The sequence below is a fragment of the Rana temporaria genome, chromosome 6 (assembly GCF_905171775.1).
Source record: "Rana temporaria chromosome 6, aRanTem1.1, whole genome shotgun sequence".
NCBI lineage: Eukaryota > Metazoa > Chordata > Amphibia > Anura > Ranidae > Rana > Rana temporaria.
The window spans coordinates 117,391,405-117,409,455 of NC_053494.1; the positions used below are offsets into that span (position 1 = coordinate 117,391,405).

The window sequence follows — 18,051 nt, forward strand, 5'->3', positions numbered from 1 at the left end:
GTAATATATTACAATAATTCCTCTATGAACTACTAATCTCCCCATCCCCTATATAATAGAGCGGAACAAAGGCAGGCATATTTGTAGTCTAGCTAAGGTAGCTACCATAGCTTCCTCTATAGATACAGTGAAGGAGTAAATATAGCCATCCCAGGACACAATAGGGGTTATTTACAAAAGGCAAATCCACTTTGCACTACAAAGTGCACTTGAAATTGCAAGTGGACATGGAAGTGCAGTCGCTGTAAATCTTAGGGGGGACATGCAAGGTAATAAAAAACACAGCATTTTAGCTTGCACATGATTGGATGATAAAATCAGCAGAGCTTCCCCTCATTTCAGATCTACCCCTCAGATTTACAGCGACTGCATTTCAAAGTGTACTTTCATGCAATTTCAAGTGCACTTTGCACTTGTAGTAAATAACCCCCAATGTGTTATTACCAGGATTTCCTAGATGCCAATAAAGGAAAAAAGCCTTTGAAAAAGATAACAATTGCAACCACCGCAACTAATGCCGCGTACACACGATCGGTTTGTCTGATGGACTGTTTTCATCAGACTATACCGATCGTGTGTGGGCCCCAGCGGTTATTTATCCATCAGTTAAAAAATTAGGAACTTGTTTTAAAAATAATCTGATGGATAAAAAAAACTATAGAAAAAAACGATCGTCTGTGGGCACGTCCATCGGTTAAAAATCCACGCATGCTCAGAATCAAGTCGACGCATGCGTGGAAGCATTGAACTTAATTTTTCTCAGCACGTCGTTGTGTTTTACGTCACCGCGTTCTGACACGGTTTTTTAACTGATGATGTGTAGGCACGACTGACCATCAGTCAGCTTCATCGGATAACTGTTGGAAAAATCCATCAGACCGTTTTCATCGGATGGAGCGATCGTGTGTACAGGGCATAAAAGGACTGGTAAAATATATTCAATATTTGTTTTTGGATTTAGAAACACTTATTATCTTGGTATCCAAACCAGACATGTAAACCTCCAACTCTTCTTTAGCATTTTCAGCCAAATGCTAGTTTCACACGAGCGTTCCAATCTGGTCCGCCTGTCAGTTTTGCAGGCGGACCTGTTCGGAGCATCCAGGGCCGGCCTTAGGTGTTCAGGCGCCCTGTGTGAGCTAATCCTGTGGCGCCCCCCATCTTCACCCCTTGCCCCCTGGTCACCTAAACATACACAAAGAGGAAAACAATATTTGTAACAAATAATTTGTTTTAATAACAGTTAATTTAAGTGCATGTACAAACAATTATCCTCCTCCCCTTCTGTGTGTAGGCTGGCTATAAAAAGTAAATACTTTTTTCTTTTTATCTGATAAAGTAGATGCATGCAGGGCCAGGGACTCAGTGTGACTTACCTTTTGGTGGACGGTGCGGCTTTGCATTTAAAAATGGCGCCGCCCGGAGCTTAGACGCCACTGCGCATGCGCTGTCTGCCCGAGAATAGCCAAGCGTTTTCGGGCTCTCCCGAGCAGCGGCGGTGCATGCGCAGTGTGCCTGTCGGGGCTGGCAGCAGCCATTTTTTTTCAGGTGCAGCAGCCGATGCGTTGCTCTTCACCCAGTCCCAGGGCAGCGCCTGCTGCTGTGACTCGTAGGAGTCAGACTCCTGTGATGATCATGTGAGTAACTGACTGCGACTCACATTCTGCGAGCTCTGATGGTCGTACGGCGCCCCTGTTGCCCATGGCGCCTTGTGCGGCCACACAGCTCGCACACCCCAAAGGCTGGCCCTGGGAGCATCCACTGTTCTCTATGGAGTGACACCACCGGCATCCGATCCTGTCCGCTTAAAACAGACGTATCGTTGTCCTGCTAGAAGATCGGATGACACTCAGGTGGAAATGGACAGGCGATTCATTCCCATCCGACCACCCAATAGAGAACAGCGGGGCTGTGTCCATATCCGCTCTGCTGTCACAGATCTATCATCCGCCTGCTCAGCAGGGATCAGCGCAGAGATCTCCCGCTGAGCAGTTGGATGTGCTTTACAGAGTCCGCCCCGTTTAATCTCTGTGAGAGCCCAACTGGGACAGAGGCTTTTGGAGGGGACTGCAGGCTAGCCTCTTGCCTACTGACTGTGGGCCCTGGCGTTTGGGGAGGCTCTACTCTTTGGAAGGCATGTGCCAGGGGGACCTTTTGGAGTCATTTTACTTCGGATTCAAGTCGAAGTCTCCCCAAAACACACAGACTCTGAGAACTGAAGGACCCAGATACATATTTGGGGCCTTTATGTCCAAACCAGCAATGACTGCTGTAGACTGTGAGACTCAGAGCAGATGTTAATATTATCAGGTCAAGCAACCTGATACTGGTGTCTTCTGCTATCCTGCTATAGTCTGGTTATTAAGTGTGTCTCTAACATTGTGTGCCTCCTAGGTGTGCATTTCCATTCTTTATTGAGTCACCTCTTGTTTCTGTCTGTTAGCTAATTTGACTAAATCTTGGAGGTTTAGCATTGTTAAACCCTACCTCCTTATCTAAAACATTGTGTGATGTTTTGGGTAAATATTTGGTTTTATTGTTCATGTGGTGCCTGACCTACCTTTGAAGTGTATAAAAACCTGTATTTCTGTTCAATAAACAGTAATTTCTTTGGTTTTACCTCAACATTTTATCAGTGTATGATGCTTGGGGTAAAAGGGCTGGTATTACTGTAGCTCTCGGTCTGCTGGAAGGGTTTGGAGGGAAGAAGGCTAAGTTTGTCAGAAGCACCTAAGCAGGGGTGCCAAGGCATTCCATCACACTCATCACTTGGACCTTGCTTTGTGCACTGGTGCGCAGTCATGTTGGAACAGGAAGGGGCAAACTGTTCCCACAAAGTTGGGAGCATGGTATTCTCCAAAATGTCTTGGTATGCTGATGCCTTAAGCGTTCCCTTCACTGGAACTAAGGGGCCAAGCCCAATCCCTGAAAACAAGCCCATACCATAATCCCCCCTCCAACAAATGATTTGGGCCAGTGCACAAAGCAAGGTTCATAAAGACATGGATGAGCGAGTTTAGGGTAGAGGAACTTGACCTGAGTGCACAGAGTCCTGACCTCCGCTTTGTGTGCACTAAACACATTGGAAACTCAGATATTACCATATAAAAGCAGCAGTGACGTCATCACTGTGCTGTGAAGGCTCTGAAGATAGCAGAGCTATGGGAGGGGCCCAGCAGGACCACCCACTACAGGCTGCCTGAAGATATCTATAAAGGGGGTAGGAAACTCCTGTACAGAGGCAAAGTTTCACACTGGATTACTGGTCTGGAATAAATACACAAAGCACACCAAGGTTGAAGAAAGAATACACATGCCTCTTGTATTTCAGCAATATTTTCATATCCCGAAGTTCAGCTTTTGTATGTGCAGTACAGTTTTGCTATATTGCATGAGCATGTGCACAAGGCTGCATGTTACCGTTTTGTATGTCGATGTGTAATTGTGTTGTAATATTCTCAAATTAACAAAATGAGAATACAGTCTTAATTCCAACACTGGAGATGAAGAACAGTTTTGCAATAAATTGAGTTTAAATATATATTTTTTTACATGTAGGGCCTTCAGGAGTTGGAGTTAATGAACTAAGAAAGCAGCTTATTCGTTCAAATCCCAGTTTATTTCAAAGTCCAGTGCCACGTAAGTGATGTTATCATTCCAAATCTAAAGCTGTTGATCATTTTATTTTTTAAATCATGAAGTTTAATGAACAAATAGAAACATATATTGTGCACACTGAGATAAGTACAGCAAAAGAAAAAACAGTCCAGAGTCATTACATCATAAAAGTATGCAGAACTGGGATACGTCCTAACCATACAAATAGTACACATTGCAGAGTAGCAGGACTCTGACAAAAGAAGTGGACATAAGCAATACAGTGTAGTAAACACCCTATCAAATATGTTGTCAATATCAAGGTCAAGTGGTGATAAACCTGGCACAGCTAGTTACTCCCCCCATAGTTTATCAAAGTTACCGGGGTAACCTCTATGCTGGTAAATAAGTATTTTTAAGCGGAATGTGTCCCCTCCTAATAATTATTCATTCTCTGTGGCAGGGATATGCAATTAGCGGACCTCCAGCTGTTGCAGAACTACAAGTCCCATTAGGCATAGCAAGGCTCGGACAGCCACAAGCATGACACCCAGAGGCAGAGGCATGATGGGACATGTAGTTTTCCAACGGCTGGAGCTCCACTAATTGCATACCCCTGCTCTCTTCTGCCGGGCACCACCACTGTCTTCTTTCAGCTCTTTCACCAGCTGGGGCACGGTCTTCTGCGTCGTCTTCTTTTCTTCTTCTCCTCTTTGATGTTGACTCGCTGCTCCCTCCCGCTGTAATGCCGGGTGTGCGGTGTGCGGCAATTTATATAGGCCTCTTAAGATGTCACAGTCCCGGCATGCTCCAGTGTGCTGACGACATAAGAGGGCGGGGTAATTATGTCATCACCACCCGGAGCTCACCGCACACCCGGCATTACAGCGGGAGGGAGCGTTGAGTCAACATCGAAGAGGAGAAGAAGAGAAGAAGGTGACGCAGAAGACCGGGCCCCCGCTGGTGAAAGAGCTGAAAGAAGACAGCGGTGGTGCCCGGCAGAAGAGAAAAATAACTGGAGAGCGGGAGAAGAGAGCGGAGAAGTCGGAAGACCCCTGAAGTCGGAAGAAGACCCCCCATACTCAATTACATAGGGTGGGGGGCCGGGCCGGGATCTGGGGGCCCCCATATTAAAGGGGGCTCCCAGATTCCGATAAGCCCCCCGCCCGCAGACCCCGACAACTAACGGCCAGTGTTGTCGGGAAGAGGCCCTTGTCCCCATCAACATGGGAACAAGGTGCTTTGGGGTCGGGGTGCCCCGAAGCACCCCCCCATGTTGAGGGCATGCCGCCTGGTACGGTTTAGGAGGGGGGCGCTCGCTCGTCCCCACCCCCTTTCCTGACCGGCCAGTCTGCATGCTCAAATAAGGCTCTTGTATGGATTGGGGGGACCCCCACGCCGTTTTTTCCGCGTAGAGGGTTCCCCTTGAAATCCATATCAGACCTAAGGGCCTGGTATGCTCCTAGAGGGGGAACCCATGCCGTTTTTTTATTTAAAATTTGGCCTCTAGTTCCCCCTCCTGGAGACGACTTCAAGTCATGTTGTAAGTCGCATTGTTATTCATACTCAAGTCGTGTTCAAGTTGCCTCCCAAAGTCGCGCTGAAAGTCGTGTTGCCCCAGTGTGAACCGGCTCTTACTAAAGCACTGTGTATCATAAAGAATTGCAATTTAAAAATACTTGCTTTTAATTTTTTGTTCTTTGGTGTATTTGAGTGCTAACCTCCCCCCAGCCTCTTTGCAGCTACTTCTTGTCCACATGCATGTACTCCAGGAGTGACTGCATGCCATTTCCCAGGGTGGATTTTCTGATGGTGACAGAAGGTAACAGTGCCTGAATAGCCACTTGTAGTGTTCATCAGAAGCCCTTGTGATAGGGGGACAATGCATGGCAGGATAACTAGGCTTTATTTTAAAGAAGGTTCCATATTTAAAAACTAAATTACTTTTGAAATAACATGTTAAAACTTAAATGAGATTTCACAGATAGGGTTTACATACACATTAAATCAGTGTAAAAATATCTATGTTCCAACAGACACTACACGTCCTAAGAAGAGTTATGAAGAGGACGGGCGTGAATATTTCTTTGTATCTAAAGAAATGTTTGAAAGTTTGGTATATAGTCACAGGTATAGTATTTGTTTCTGATTTTTAAATACCCAAATTTCAATTGTTATACAGTGGGGGATTTTTTTTTTAACCCCTGCAGATTTTGTAAGTTTGCCCACTTACAAAGAAGTGTCTATAATTGTTATTATAGGTGTATTTTAAATGATAGAGATAGAGGGCCAGATCCTCAACAGGGATACGCCGGCGTATCTACTGATACGCCGTCGTATCCCTGTTTCTATCTTTGGAACTGATCCACAGAATCAGTTTCCAAGAGATAGACAGAAGATCCGACATGTGTAAGGGACTTACACTGCCGGATCTTAGGATGCAGTACCGCATCCGCCGCTGGGGGCATTTTGCATCGAAATGCCGCCTCGGGTATGCAAATTAGCACTTACGGAGATCCACGAAGCTTTTCAGCTTCGTTTTTTCTCCGTAAGTTTTAGTTTGCAATCGTAAAATTAGGGCTGCTTTTACAAAGTGTAAACTGTTTACACCTTGTAAAAGCAGACCCTTCTGTCCAGCGGCGCGTTTTTTTTTTGTTTTAATTTTTTTTTTTTTTGCCGTATCTTTTTTTTTTCCCGACGCAACTTTATTGACCCGCCGCGATCCACAAAGCTCGGCGTAACGTAATTTCGCGCTATGCACGTCGGGAAAATGACATCACGAGCATGCGCAGTACAGCCGGCGCGGGAGCGCGCCTAATTGAAATGGGAATCACCCCCATTTGAAGAGGAACGCCTTGCACCGGCGGAATTTAAGTTACACAGCCGAAAATTTCTAGGTAAGTGCTTTGTGGATCGGGCACTTAGGTAGAAATTTTAAGGCAGTGTAACATTAATGGGAAATTTTACGTTACGCCGGCTCTTTGTGGATCTGGCCCTGAATATCAACCGAAAATCCATAAAAAAAACACATGATACAAATGTTATAAATTGAGTTGCAGTTCAGTGAGTAAAATAAATATTTGATCCCCTACCAACCGACAATAATTCTGGCTCCCACAGACTGGCTACAGTATGTGCTTATGTAGAACAAAGATTAGTCCTGTTAATTTAAGAAGATGCTTCTAACGACAACTCGTTATGTGCATGAAAGACACCTGTCCACAGAATGTTTCTTTCATTCAAACTTCACAGTCATGGGCAAGACCAAAGAGCTATCAAAGGATGTCGGGGACAAGATTGAAGACCTGCACAAGGCTGAAATGGTCTACAAGACCATTAGCAAGAAGCTTGGTAAGAAGGAGACAGCTGTTGGTGTGATTATTCGCAAATGGAAGAAATACAAAATAACCATCAATCTCCCTCAGTCTGGAGGTCCATTCAAGATTTTACCTCATGGGATAAGGACGATCATAAAAAAAAGTAAGGGATCGGCCCAGAACTACATAGGAGGAGCTTGTGAATAATCTCAAGGCAGTTGGGACCACAGTCACCAAACAAACCATTGGTAACACAATATGCCGCCATGGATTGAAATCCTGCAGTGACCGCAAGGTCCTCCTCCTCAAGAAGGCACATGTACAGGCCCATTTGAAGCTTGCCAATGAACATCTAAATGATTCAGAGAAGTATTGAGAAAAAGTGCTATGGTCAGATGAGACCAAAATGTAGCTCTTTTGCATTAACTCGACTCATCGTGTTTGGGGGAAGAGAAATGTGTACTATGACCCTAAGAACATCATCCCTACAGTCAAACACAGAGAGGGAAACAATGTGCTTTGGGGCTGTTCCTCTGCTAAAGGCACAGGCCGACTTTACCATATTGAGGGGCCATGTATTGTAAAATGTATGAGAACCTTCTTCCCTTGGCCAGAACACTGAAGATGGGTCGTGAATGGGTCTTCCAGCATGACAATGACCCACCAAGGCAACAAAGGAGTGGCTCAAGAAGTGGCACATTAAGGTCATGGAGTGGCCTAGCTAGTCTCCAGACCTTAATCCTATAGAAAATGTATGGAGGGAGCTGAAACTTCGAGTTGCCAAGCAACAGCCAAGAAAACTTAAGGATTTAGAGAAGATCTGTAAAGTGGGGTGGACCAAAATCCCTCCTGAGATGTGTGCAAACCTGGTAACCATTTACAAGAATCGTCTTACCTCTGTGCTTTCCAACAAGAGTTTCTCCACCAAGTCATGTTTTGCTTGGGGATCAAATACTTATTTTACTCACTGAACTGCAACTCAATTTATAACATTTCATTGTATCATGTGTTTTTCCCCCTGAATTTTTGGTTAATATTCTGCCTCTAAAATTTAAAATACACCTATGATAACAATTTTAGACCCTTCATTTCTTTGTAAGTGAGAAAACTTACAAAATCAGCAGGGGAGGGGATCAAATAAATATTTTCCTCACTGTATAGCATTTGTGTTTTTCCAGCATTTGACATCAGTGTTTTTTGATGTTCCTTCCCATAAAAGCACAACCATTTCCCCAGAATCGAAAAAATAGTGGGGTCATATTTTAGGGAGTTCTTTAGTTTAGAAATATTCAGACATTCCAATACTCTATTGGATCTTCTGTCTTTGTTAACAACAGGGGGAGTTATAAAATCAAACATAAATCAGGTTTAGAGGTTTTTGTTATATCATTTTTGGGGGGTTTTGTGAGGAACCATATATATAATTGTCTGAATCCTAGAGTGCATATGGAACTAATATGCAGGCATGTATTTTGAGCTGTTACATGTTCCTTTTGACGTGTATTTCAAATCGTACGATTTTATATCAGTATTAAGGAGAGCTCCCGCTAAAAATAACAAGGTAATAATTACCAGCCCAATAAACGGTAAAACAAAAAAATAGCTCCCCCCACAGTAATATTTTGCTGTCGCCAGATGTCCTCAGTCTGATGGTCAGCATTATTTAACCACTTGCCTACTAGCCACTTTTATCCCCTTTCTGCCCAGGCCAATTTTCAGCTTTCCGCACTGCCACACTTTGGGTACAGTGTTGCATGACTGCACAATTGTCATTCAAACAACATTTTTATAATTTTTTTACTTTTTTGCTAAACAAATAAAAAAAATTACACATTTTTTCAGCAGGCATATATGCGTATATGTGCATGGGGTCCAGATATGTGCTACTTATAAAGAGCCAGATCCCACACCTTAGTAGCTAGTTTAAGAAGACCATTCTGTATCTTACATCTGGGTTGTATCCTTTTAGCTACTCTAACTACCATGAGAACTGGGACTAGACTCAGACAAGTGTGGAAGTGAACAGATTGGCTGTTCACTGAAAGAGGAGAATGTGCAATACAGGTGTCAGCAGTGCTTCAATAGGATCTGATGCCGCAGTGGGGACACAGAGCACAATGAAGTACAAGCAAATAACAGGATCAAGACAGGTGTTATCACTGTATATGAAATGGATGTGAAAGTGATTAAGGCAATACAGTTGCAATAAAAAGTATGTGAACCCTTTTGGAATGATATGGATTTATGCACAAATTGGTCAAATCTAAGTCACAACAATAGACAATCACAGTCTGCTTAAACTAATAACACACAAAGAATTAAATGTTACCATGTTTTTATTGAACACACCATGTAAACATTCACAGTGCATGTGTAAAAAGTATGTGAATCCTTGGATTTAATAACTGGTTGAACCTCCTTTGGCATCATAACTTCAACCAAACGTTTCCTGTAGTTGCAGATCAGACATGCACAATGGTCAGGAGTAATTCTTGACCATTCCTCTTTACAGAACTGTTTCAGTTCAGCAATATTCTTGGGATGTTTGGTGTGAATCGCTTTCTTGAGGTCATGCCACAGCATCTCAATCGGGGTGAGGTCAGGACTCTGACTGGGCCACTCCAGAAGGCGTATTTTCTTCTGATTAAGCCATTCTGTTGTTGATTTACTTCTATGCTTTGGGTTGTTGTCCTGTTGCAACACCCATCTTCTGTTGAGCTTCAGCTGGTGGACAGATGGCCTTAAGTTCTCCTGCAAAATGTCTTGATAAACTTGGGAATTCATTTTCCTTCGATGATGGCAATCTGTCCAGGCCCTGATGCAGCAAAGCAGCCCCAAACCATGATGCCCCCACCACCATACTTCACAGTTGGGATGAGGTTTTGATGTTGGTGTGCTGTGCCTCTTTTTCTCCACACATAGTGTTGTGTGTTTCTTCCAAACAACTCAACTTTGGTTTCATCTGTCCACAGAATATTTTGCCAGTACTGCTGTGGAACATCCAGGTGCTCTTGTGCAAACTGTAAACGTGCAGCAATGTTTTTTTTTGGACAGCAGTGGCTTCCTATGTGGTATCCTCCCGTGAAATCCATTCCTGTTTAGTGTTTTACGTATAGTAGATTTGCTAACAGGGATGTTAGCATATGCCAGAGACTTTTGTAAGTCTTTAGCTGACACTCTAGGATTCTTCTTCACCTTATTGAGCAGTCTGCGATGTGCTCTTGCAGTCATCTTTACAGGATGGCCACTCCTAGGGAGAGTAGCAGCAGTGCTGAACTTTCTCCATTTATAGACAATTTGTCTTACCGTGGACTGATGAACAGCAAGGCTTTTGGAGATACTTTTATAACCCTTTACAGCTTTATGCAAGTCAACAATTCTTAATAGTAGGTCTTCTGAGAGCTCTTTTGTGCGATGCATCATTTACATCAGGCAATGCTTCTTGTGAAAAGCAAACCCAGAACTGGTGTGTGTTTTTTATAGGGCAGAGCAGCTGTAACCAACACCTCCCATCTCATCTCATTGATTGGAGTGAGGTGTCAGCCAACGGGAGTCCAATTAGCTCTTGGAGATGTCATTAGTCTAGGGGTTCATATACTTTTTCCACCTGCACTGTGAATGTTTACATGGTGTGTTCAATAAAAACATGATAACATTTCATTTTTTCTGTGTTATTAGTTTAAGCAGACTGTGATTGTCTATTGTTGTGACATATGAAGATCAGATCACATTTTATGACCATAAAATGAAATCCATATCATTCCAAAAGGGTTCACATACTTTTTATTGCAACTGTATGTATGCAATGAAATATTACATGAAAATACATTTAAAGAACTTTTGTGAGATATACATACATACACAGCAGCGAGGCGTGGGTTGTCAGCGCCTGGGGCAAGGCAATTAATATGCGTCCCCCCTAACCTGCAGACTTTTAGCACTCCCCGAGTTGCTTCCTTTCCTAAAGTAGTACTGACCAACCTGATTCCTACACTGACCACTACACTAACCTACCTGAGGCCTACACTGACCAACCTGATTCCTACACTGACCACTACCCCAACCTACCCGATGCCTACACTGACCAACCTGACTCCTATTCTGCCCACCCCACTACACCACACTGCCCACTACACTACAGTACACTGCCCACCCCACTACACTACAGTACACTACCCACCCCACTACACTGTCCACTAAACTCCACTACACTACACTGCCTACCCCACTACACTGCCCACCCCACTACACTGCCTATCTCACTACACACCCCACTTACACTACAATGCCCACCAAACCTTACATTACAATGCCCACCCCACTCCACTACACTGCCTACCCACTACACTACAATGCCCACCCCACTACACTGTCTACCCCTCTACACTACACTTCCTACCCCACTACACTACCTATCTCACTACACACACCACTTACCCTACAATGCCCACCCCACTTACACTACAATGCCCACCAAACCTTACATTACAATGCCCACCCCATGACACTATACTGCCCACCCCACTACACTACACTGCCCACCCCACTACACTGCCTATCTCACTACACACCCCACTTACACTACAATGCCCACCAAACCTTACATTACAATGCCCACCCCACTCCACTACACTGCCTACCCCACTACACTACACTGCCTACCCCACTACACACCCCACTTACACTACAATGCCCACCCCAATACACTGCCTACCCCACTTACACTACAATGCCCACCAAACCTTACAATGCCCACCCCCACTACACTGCCTATCTCGCTACACTACACACCCCACTTACACTGCAATGCCCACACTTACACTACACTGTCAGGCATGCTGCATGTTTGCTTGCTGGCTGAAATGAATGCATGGATCTGACTGGATGTGGTGTGACTAGTCTCCTTAACTGTTTGCTCACTCCTCTGAGACGACTCACTCACCTGCTTTTTTTCCATCGAACAGTCGCAGTTCCAGATGAGGTGTGTGTCCTATTAAGATGGGTCCCCCATCGGATAGTGCCCGGGCTGGACTGATAGAACACCGGCGCGGTCAGGCAAAGAGTCGGAGGAGATGGAGGCGGCTCAAATAAGGAGGCGGGCTGGAACTTTGGGAACAGCCTTCACGCATGCGCCGCCCGCGATCATGGACAGGCCAGGCCCGCCGCATCATATAACCCCATTCGCCCAATCACAGGGCACCAGCTAAAATAAACATGGCCGCCGGATCGCAGGGGACACAGTAAATAGAAATCGTAGGATTGAGGCAAAGTGACTCACATGGGTGCGGGATTTCCCCCCCCCCAATGTTGCGCCCAGGGCCACGGCCCCCTGCCCTCCCCACGCTACGCCACTGTATAAACACATGCACACTATAATTTGTTCTCTTCCCTTTTAGTTTTCTGGAGTATGGAGACTACAAAGGACATATGTATGGAACAAGTGCAGATACGGTGAAATATGTTCTTGATAAAGGAAAAATATGCATCATTGATCTGGAACCACAGGTCAGATTAAAACTCTATTAAACTACACAATATTATGAACTAAACTATATGAGTATTATAAAACCAAGTATTAACAGCGCTTATCAAGGAATCTGTAATTCCAGGAATGATATGCATCCATATCCTGCAGTAAAATAAAGTAAACAAGAGTCTTTAACCCACTTTACTCAAAAAGTGAGGCTTAAAAACAAAGAAGTGGGTTAAAGACTCTAGTTTACTTTATTTCACTGCAAGATATGGATGCATATCATTCCTGGAATTAAAGATTCCTTGATTTTTTTATTAGGTTTTGATCACTTTATAATAGCTGCTGTACTGCAAGACACTGATTTGTGCCATTGAGCGCTGGGATCAGATATTTGCATTTAAACTAAACGAGTCATGAATTCTTGGTGTATTTCTAAGAAAAATATTACAGTTCATTTTAAACTTATGATAAGCACAAATCCACACTTTGCAAATTGTAACAAGTATATTTCATGTTTTCTACTTTGTCACAGGGTATCAATGGAGCCAGAACGCATGAACTTAAACCATATGTCATATTTATTAAACCGCCAAGCAGAAACTGCATGAGGCAAACTCGGAGAAATGCCAGCATGATCACAGACTATTTTGTCAATATGAAGTTCAAGGTAAGCTTGCACCTGCCATGTTGACTCTAATATGTTATTTTAAGGTGGCAATTAGCCCAAAAACAAAAATGTTTTATATTGTAGTTTACCAATCCTTAAAGTGGCTGTAAACCCGTTACAACCACTTTTACCTACAGGTAAGCCTAGATTAAGGCTTACCTGTAGGTGCTCGAAATATCTCCCAAACCTCCACAGTTTAGGAGATATTTGCAAATGAGACGGACGCCGAGGTCTATGGTACATGCTCCGTAGACAACGGCGCAGGCGCACTTTAGAAACGGCGAGCGTGCTGTTTCTAAGAGAGATTGTGCCATGACTCACAGCACCGGAGCCGCGATACTCGAAAGGAAGATGGACGCTTCGTGATAGAGGGGACAGCAGTGACATCGCAGGCTTCGGTATCAGGTAAGTGACACATAATGGGCTATTTTGCAATGCATAGTAGCCCATTATGCTTTACCTTTCCAGGGAAACAAAGAGGAAGTAAAACCCATCAGGGTTTACTTCCACTTTACTTTCCACCCAAAAATGGAACTTCTGCTTTTCTGAACCCCCCCCCCCCCCTCCGGTGTCATATTTGGCACCTTTCAGGGGGAGGGGGGTGCAGATACCTGTCTAAGACAGGTATTTGCACCCATATCCGGGAATAGACTACCACGGGAGTCACGCCAATTCCGGTCCCCCCCCGCTGTCTCCTGAGAAACACACTGGTCCCAGAAGAAAGCGAGGACCAGTGAGGGCAGGCCGCGCTACTTGCACATGCGCAGTAGGGAACCGGCAGTGAAGCCGCAACACTTCACTTCCTGATTCCCTCACCGAGCATGGCGGCGGGTGCAGCCGAGAGACGAGCTGACATCGCGGGCACGCTAAACAGGTAAGGGTCCACTTTTTAAAAGTCACCAGCTGCAGTATTGGTAGCTGCTGGCTTTAAAAAAATAAATTTGAGGGGACCTCCGCTTTAAGGCCTAGTTTACAGTGTGGTTAGGAAGTATTAAAAATGTGCGGCTCAGCTGCATTTCCCTCCAATTGCTCTTTAATGGGATACAAGTGTATAAGAGGCATAGATGTGGTGGCTGACATGGTTTCCTTTTTTTCCCCTCATTTTCACTTGGTAATCCAGCTGGTAACACACTTCCTGACTAAGGGCCCTTTCACACGGGGCGGATCAGTAATGATCTGCCCCGTGAACCTCCGCTTGCTCAGCAGGGATCGCTCCGTTGATCCCCGCCAAGCCGGCGGATGACAGGGTGGTCCCCACACACTGTGCAGGGACCACCCTGTCTTTTCTCCACTATCCCCCTCTGGGGGGATCGGATGAACACAGACCGTCTGTCCGTGATCACCCTATCCGATCTGCAGACGGATGGATAAATTGTGTTTTCCTCCGTCTGCAGCATCGGAGGAATGCGGAAGCGGGCGAGATCGGGTGTCAGCGGATGTTCATCCGCTGACACCCGCGATCTCATAGGGACCAATGTATGTCCCTTTTTCATCCGCACACGGATGGATGAAAAAGCGGACATACGGTCCGCCCGTGTGAAAGGGCCCTTAGGGTGGCTGTATTCTGTGAAGGAGTAATGGAGACAACTTTGGGCAGCAGCATTGTCAATCTGGAGAGAGAGTGGTGTAAGATGCCCCTGCAGATTTACAAGGACTTGACTAAAAAATTAAAGCCGAACTTCAGCTAACAGTTTTAAAGCAGTTATAGCAACAGCTTTTTTTTAATGATTTACATATAAGCTCACCATTATAAACATGCCTGTCCATGCATTGTTGATAAGAGAATGCACATTTATGACATAATTGCTCTAAAAAGCAATATTCATGGTGTCTATAGCCATTTTAACAAATGTTGAGAAAAAGTCTTTAGCTTGAAGCTAGCACAGTTATAAGATGTGCACCCCTCAACAGCCTATGTCCTTGTGCTGAAAAGGGCATTTTCTGCCCTGGGAATATACTGCACACTCTACAATGGAAGTAGGAATGACGCTAGCTTTTAAAGTGCAGTGCTGATGATGAAAATAGTGTTACAGGCACCTATACTTAATAGTGAAAAACGCAGTGACATATAATCAAATACAGGTAAATTGGTGCAATTTAATAAAACCTCATTTTGAAATCCTAGTACGGAATGTAAAGGAAAATGCTGGTGATATCCAAAATGTGTGTGTAAATAGCGCCATTCCTACTTCCATCCTCTCTCAAATCATTATCTCATCTAGGTGAAATAAATCAGGTAAGGGCAGCTGCTTAAATTAATAAATTAAGGGCGTAAAAACTCTATACTCACTCACAGGCAATATTTGGTCCTATTGTGCGGATTAATTTTTCACTTTCACACTCTACAATGGCCAGAGTGTCCTGCCATGTGATCCAACTGAGTAAACTGGTTCATGTAAATCACAGGTTGGCCAGTTTACTCACAATTGTGTTCACTGTGAACCAGCCTGATCTGTTGTTACTTCTGACATGGGTACAAGAAACCCACCAAAGTAATTCTAATATAAGGACACACGGCAGTCTCACCTTCAAAAACTTTGATTACAAAAAGAACACAATCCAAAAAACCAAAGTGACTCGTGAGTCAGTACCCTTCCCTAAATTTGTCTGTGCATATACCTGACCAATTTGGATCCCTGTGTTTCCATAGATTGTTTTAATAGATAAATACATCTGGGATGGATCTTTGTGGAGGTATTATGCCTTGATTCCCCACTTTGTGACATGCAGCCTTGAGTGGTCTAGGGGCCCCTGCTTTGACTTATGTCCAAATTCAAATAGTCGATCAAATATTTTATCATATGCTTTGATGAGTAAAATCCGTGTGTAAAATTTAGCAGAAACCTCCATTTGGGATTTTCACAAACACATTGGAGTTACCATAGTATTTAGATCTACAATAACTTATACTAGCACTAAGAATTTCTGTACGTCTGTGTTTCTAAGGTAACATTCCATTGATTTGAAATGAACCAATTTGGATTAATGTTGTTTACTCAAAAATATGCCATTTCAGGAAGAAGATTTCCAGGAGATTGAAGAGTCAGCAAAGAAAATGGAGGCGCAGTTTGGACAATATTTTGACCAAGTGTTGATTAATGATGATCTGCAGTCAGCTTGTGTCCAACTCCTTCCATAGTCCGGCGTGCTCAGGATGAGCCACAGTGGATTCCAGCATCTTGGATCTGCTGTGATTCTTGAAACCCCAAAATGGACACTAATATAGTTATCAATAGCAATTGTATGCTTAGTATCAATTTGTTGAAGCCAACTCCAGGAATTACCAAACAACTACCTTTGCAGTGGAGCCTTACATTTGTTCTTGCTCCAGAGCTCTCCTAAGCACCAGCTCTTGTACGAACCTTGCCTTCCTCATGTACAATGCAGGGCTATTGGCCCAGGTTGTACTTGATGACATCATCATTTGACCACAGCTCAGAACCTTTTATAGAAAAGGCTTCAGGGGACAAGTCACAGGGGTAGTGCAAGGGTAATTTTTGTGTAATTCTCTGAGTTGGGCTTTAAATCGTTAGGTAGGGGATTTAAAAAAAAAGAATAAGTCGGTTTACATAGAGATAAACCTCTTTTCTTTCACACAAAAAATATTTTGGTAATGTTTTGCAATAGAGGCCACTCTAAAACAATATATTGTATTATCTTGAATAAAGTTGGTCTGAGGATTTTACCTGCTAACAACTCCATAGCTGCAGTGAGCCTGACTTGCAGAAATGTATGACTCAGAAAAAATCTAAATTGTGGACTTGATAACTCATCATAGTTGTTAAAGGGTGGTAGGGAGTTTCTGAACAATATTTTCTTTCTATTAGACTGTGACATTCATGTTTGCATTACATCAATGCTGCAGGATAGGGAGAACAGCAGCAGTGGTGCACCAAGCCTGTTTGATACAGAGGGCAATTTTTTTTAACACCTTCCTCCTGTATATATCAGAATTATTTTCAATCATAATTATGAAATGAATACTAATAAGAGGGGATTAAGGCATTATGTGTTCAATATTGTATTAATAGCCATGCCAGGAAAAAAAATCTAAACAATAAAGGGTTTAACTTCCATTTTTGTGCAAGTTAAAATGCAAATTTTTGGCCCAAGATTATTTTAAACATTCTATATTTTCTGAAAGCAGAGGACCTGAAAACTAAGGCCAGTAGTTGCAAGAGTGTCTCCAGCATCCTCTGCCTCCACGGATAGAGAAGGAACTTCCCCGCGCCGTTCGGAGGTAGCTACATTGGTGAGTGGAATCCCGACAAAATCAGAACTTGCCTCTATGCTTCTTAGCTTGGAGAAAGCTCCCCCCCCCCCGATCTTGCTAGGGAAACACTAGACTGCCGACATGCTCTGAAACCCCTTACAGACAGACTACGCAACAATGCCATCAATTACAGGTGGGGATTTCCATCATGCCTCATAGCTAATAGAGGAGGACATTATGCAACTCTTCGCATTCCAGAGGATCTGGAGAAATTTTGCATGGACCTGAATATCACCCTGCTGGAACAGCCAGGCTGGCAAGAAGGTATTCTGTCTCCAATACCTTCCCATGAAGCCCAATGGCAGAAGGTGTCCAAAAAGTGTAATTCCAACACATCGGGGTCTGCTTCAAAGATGGGGTAGGCTTGCCAGGTACCCGCTACCTATGAGCCTAAGTACTTTGCATGTGATTCAGCTTTTCTCCATTTAGTTCATATTGTTTTGTTTGAGAGTTCCTACAGTTCTGCTCGTTCCCTACAGCCTGGACATTGCCATGCAGAACCCCTGAACACCCCAACTGCTTACACAGACTGGCACAGATACTGATGAACTCTCATTCTACTGACTAAGCACATGAGATTTCACCTAATTTCCTTATAATCTCAGCCTGACAATCGTACCTGCTAATTCTTATCTGTTATATGTCTGTAGCAACCTTACTTTCACAAGGGGCAACCTTATGGTTGCTGCACTAGAGTGTGTGCTTTCCTTGCTCGCCAGGACTC

At 43.8% G+C, this 18,051-nt stretch overlaps 1 protein-coding gene across 1 annotated transcript in view; it reads left to right on the forward strand.

The window, feature by feature from the left end:
- MPP4 (membrane palmitoylated protein 4) overlaps nucleotides 1-16,773 on the forward strand; it is an 89,129-nt gene extending 72,356 nt beyond the window's left edge. Inside the window, 6 exon segments of the mRNA XM_040357240.1 lie at nucleotides 3,559-3,639; nucleotides 5,634-5,727; nucleotides 12,311-12,419; nucleotides 12,920-13,054; nucleotides 16,071-16,182; nucleotides 16,185-16,773. Of these exon segments, the coding sequence (XP_040213174.1) occupies nucleotides 3,559-3,639; nucleotides 5,634-5,727; nucleotides 12,311-12,419; nucleotides 12,920-13,054; nucleotides 16,071-16,182; nucleotides 16,185-16,255 (602 nt within the window). The 3' untranslated portion in view covers nucleotides 16,256-16,773.
- The last annotated feature ends 1,278 nt before the right edge of the window (nucleotides 16,774-18,051 follow it).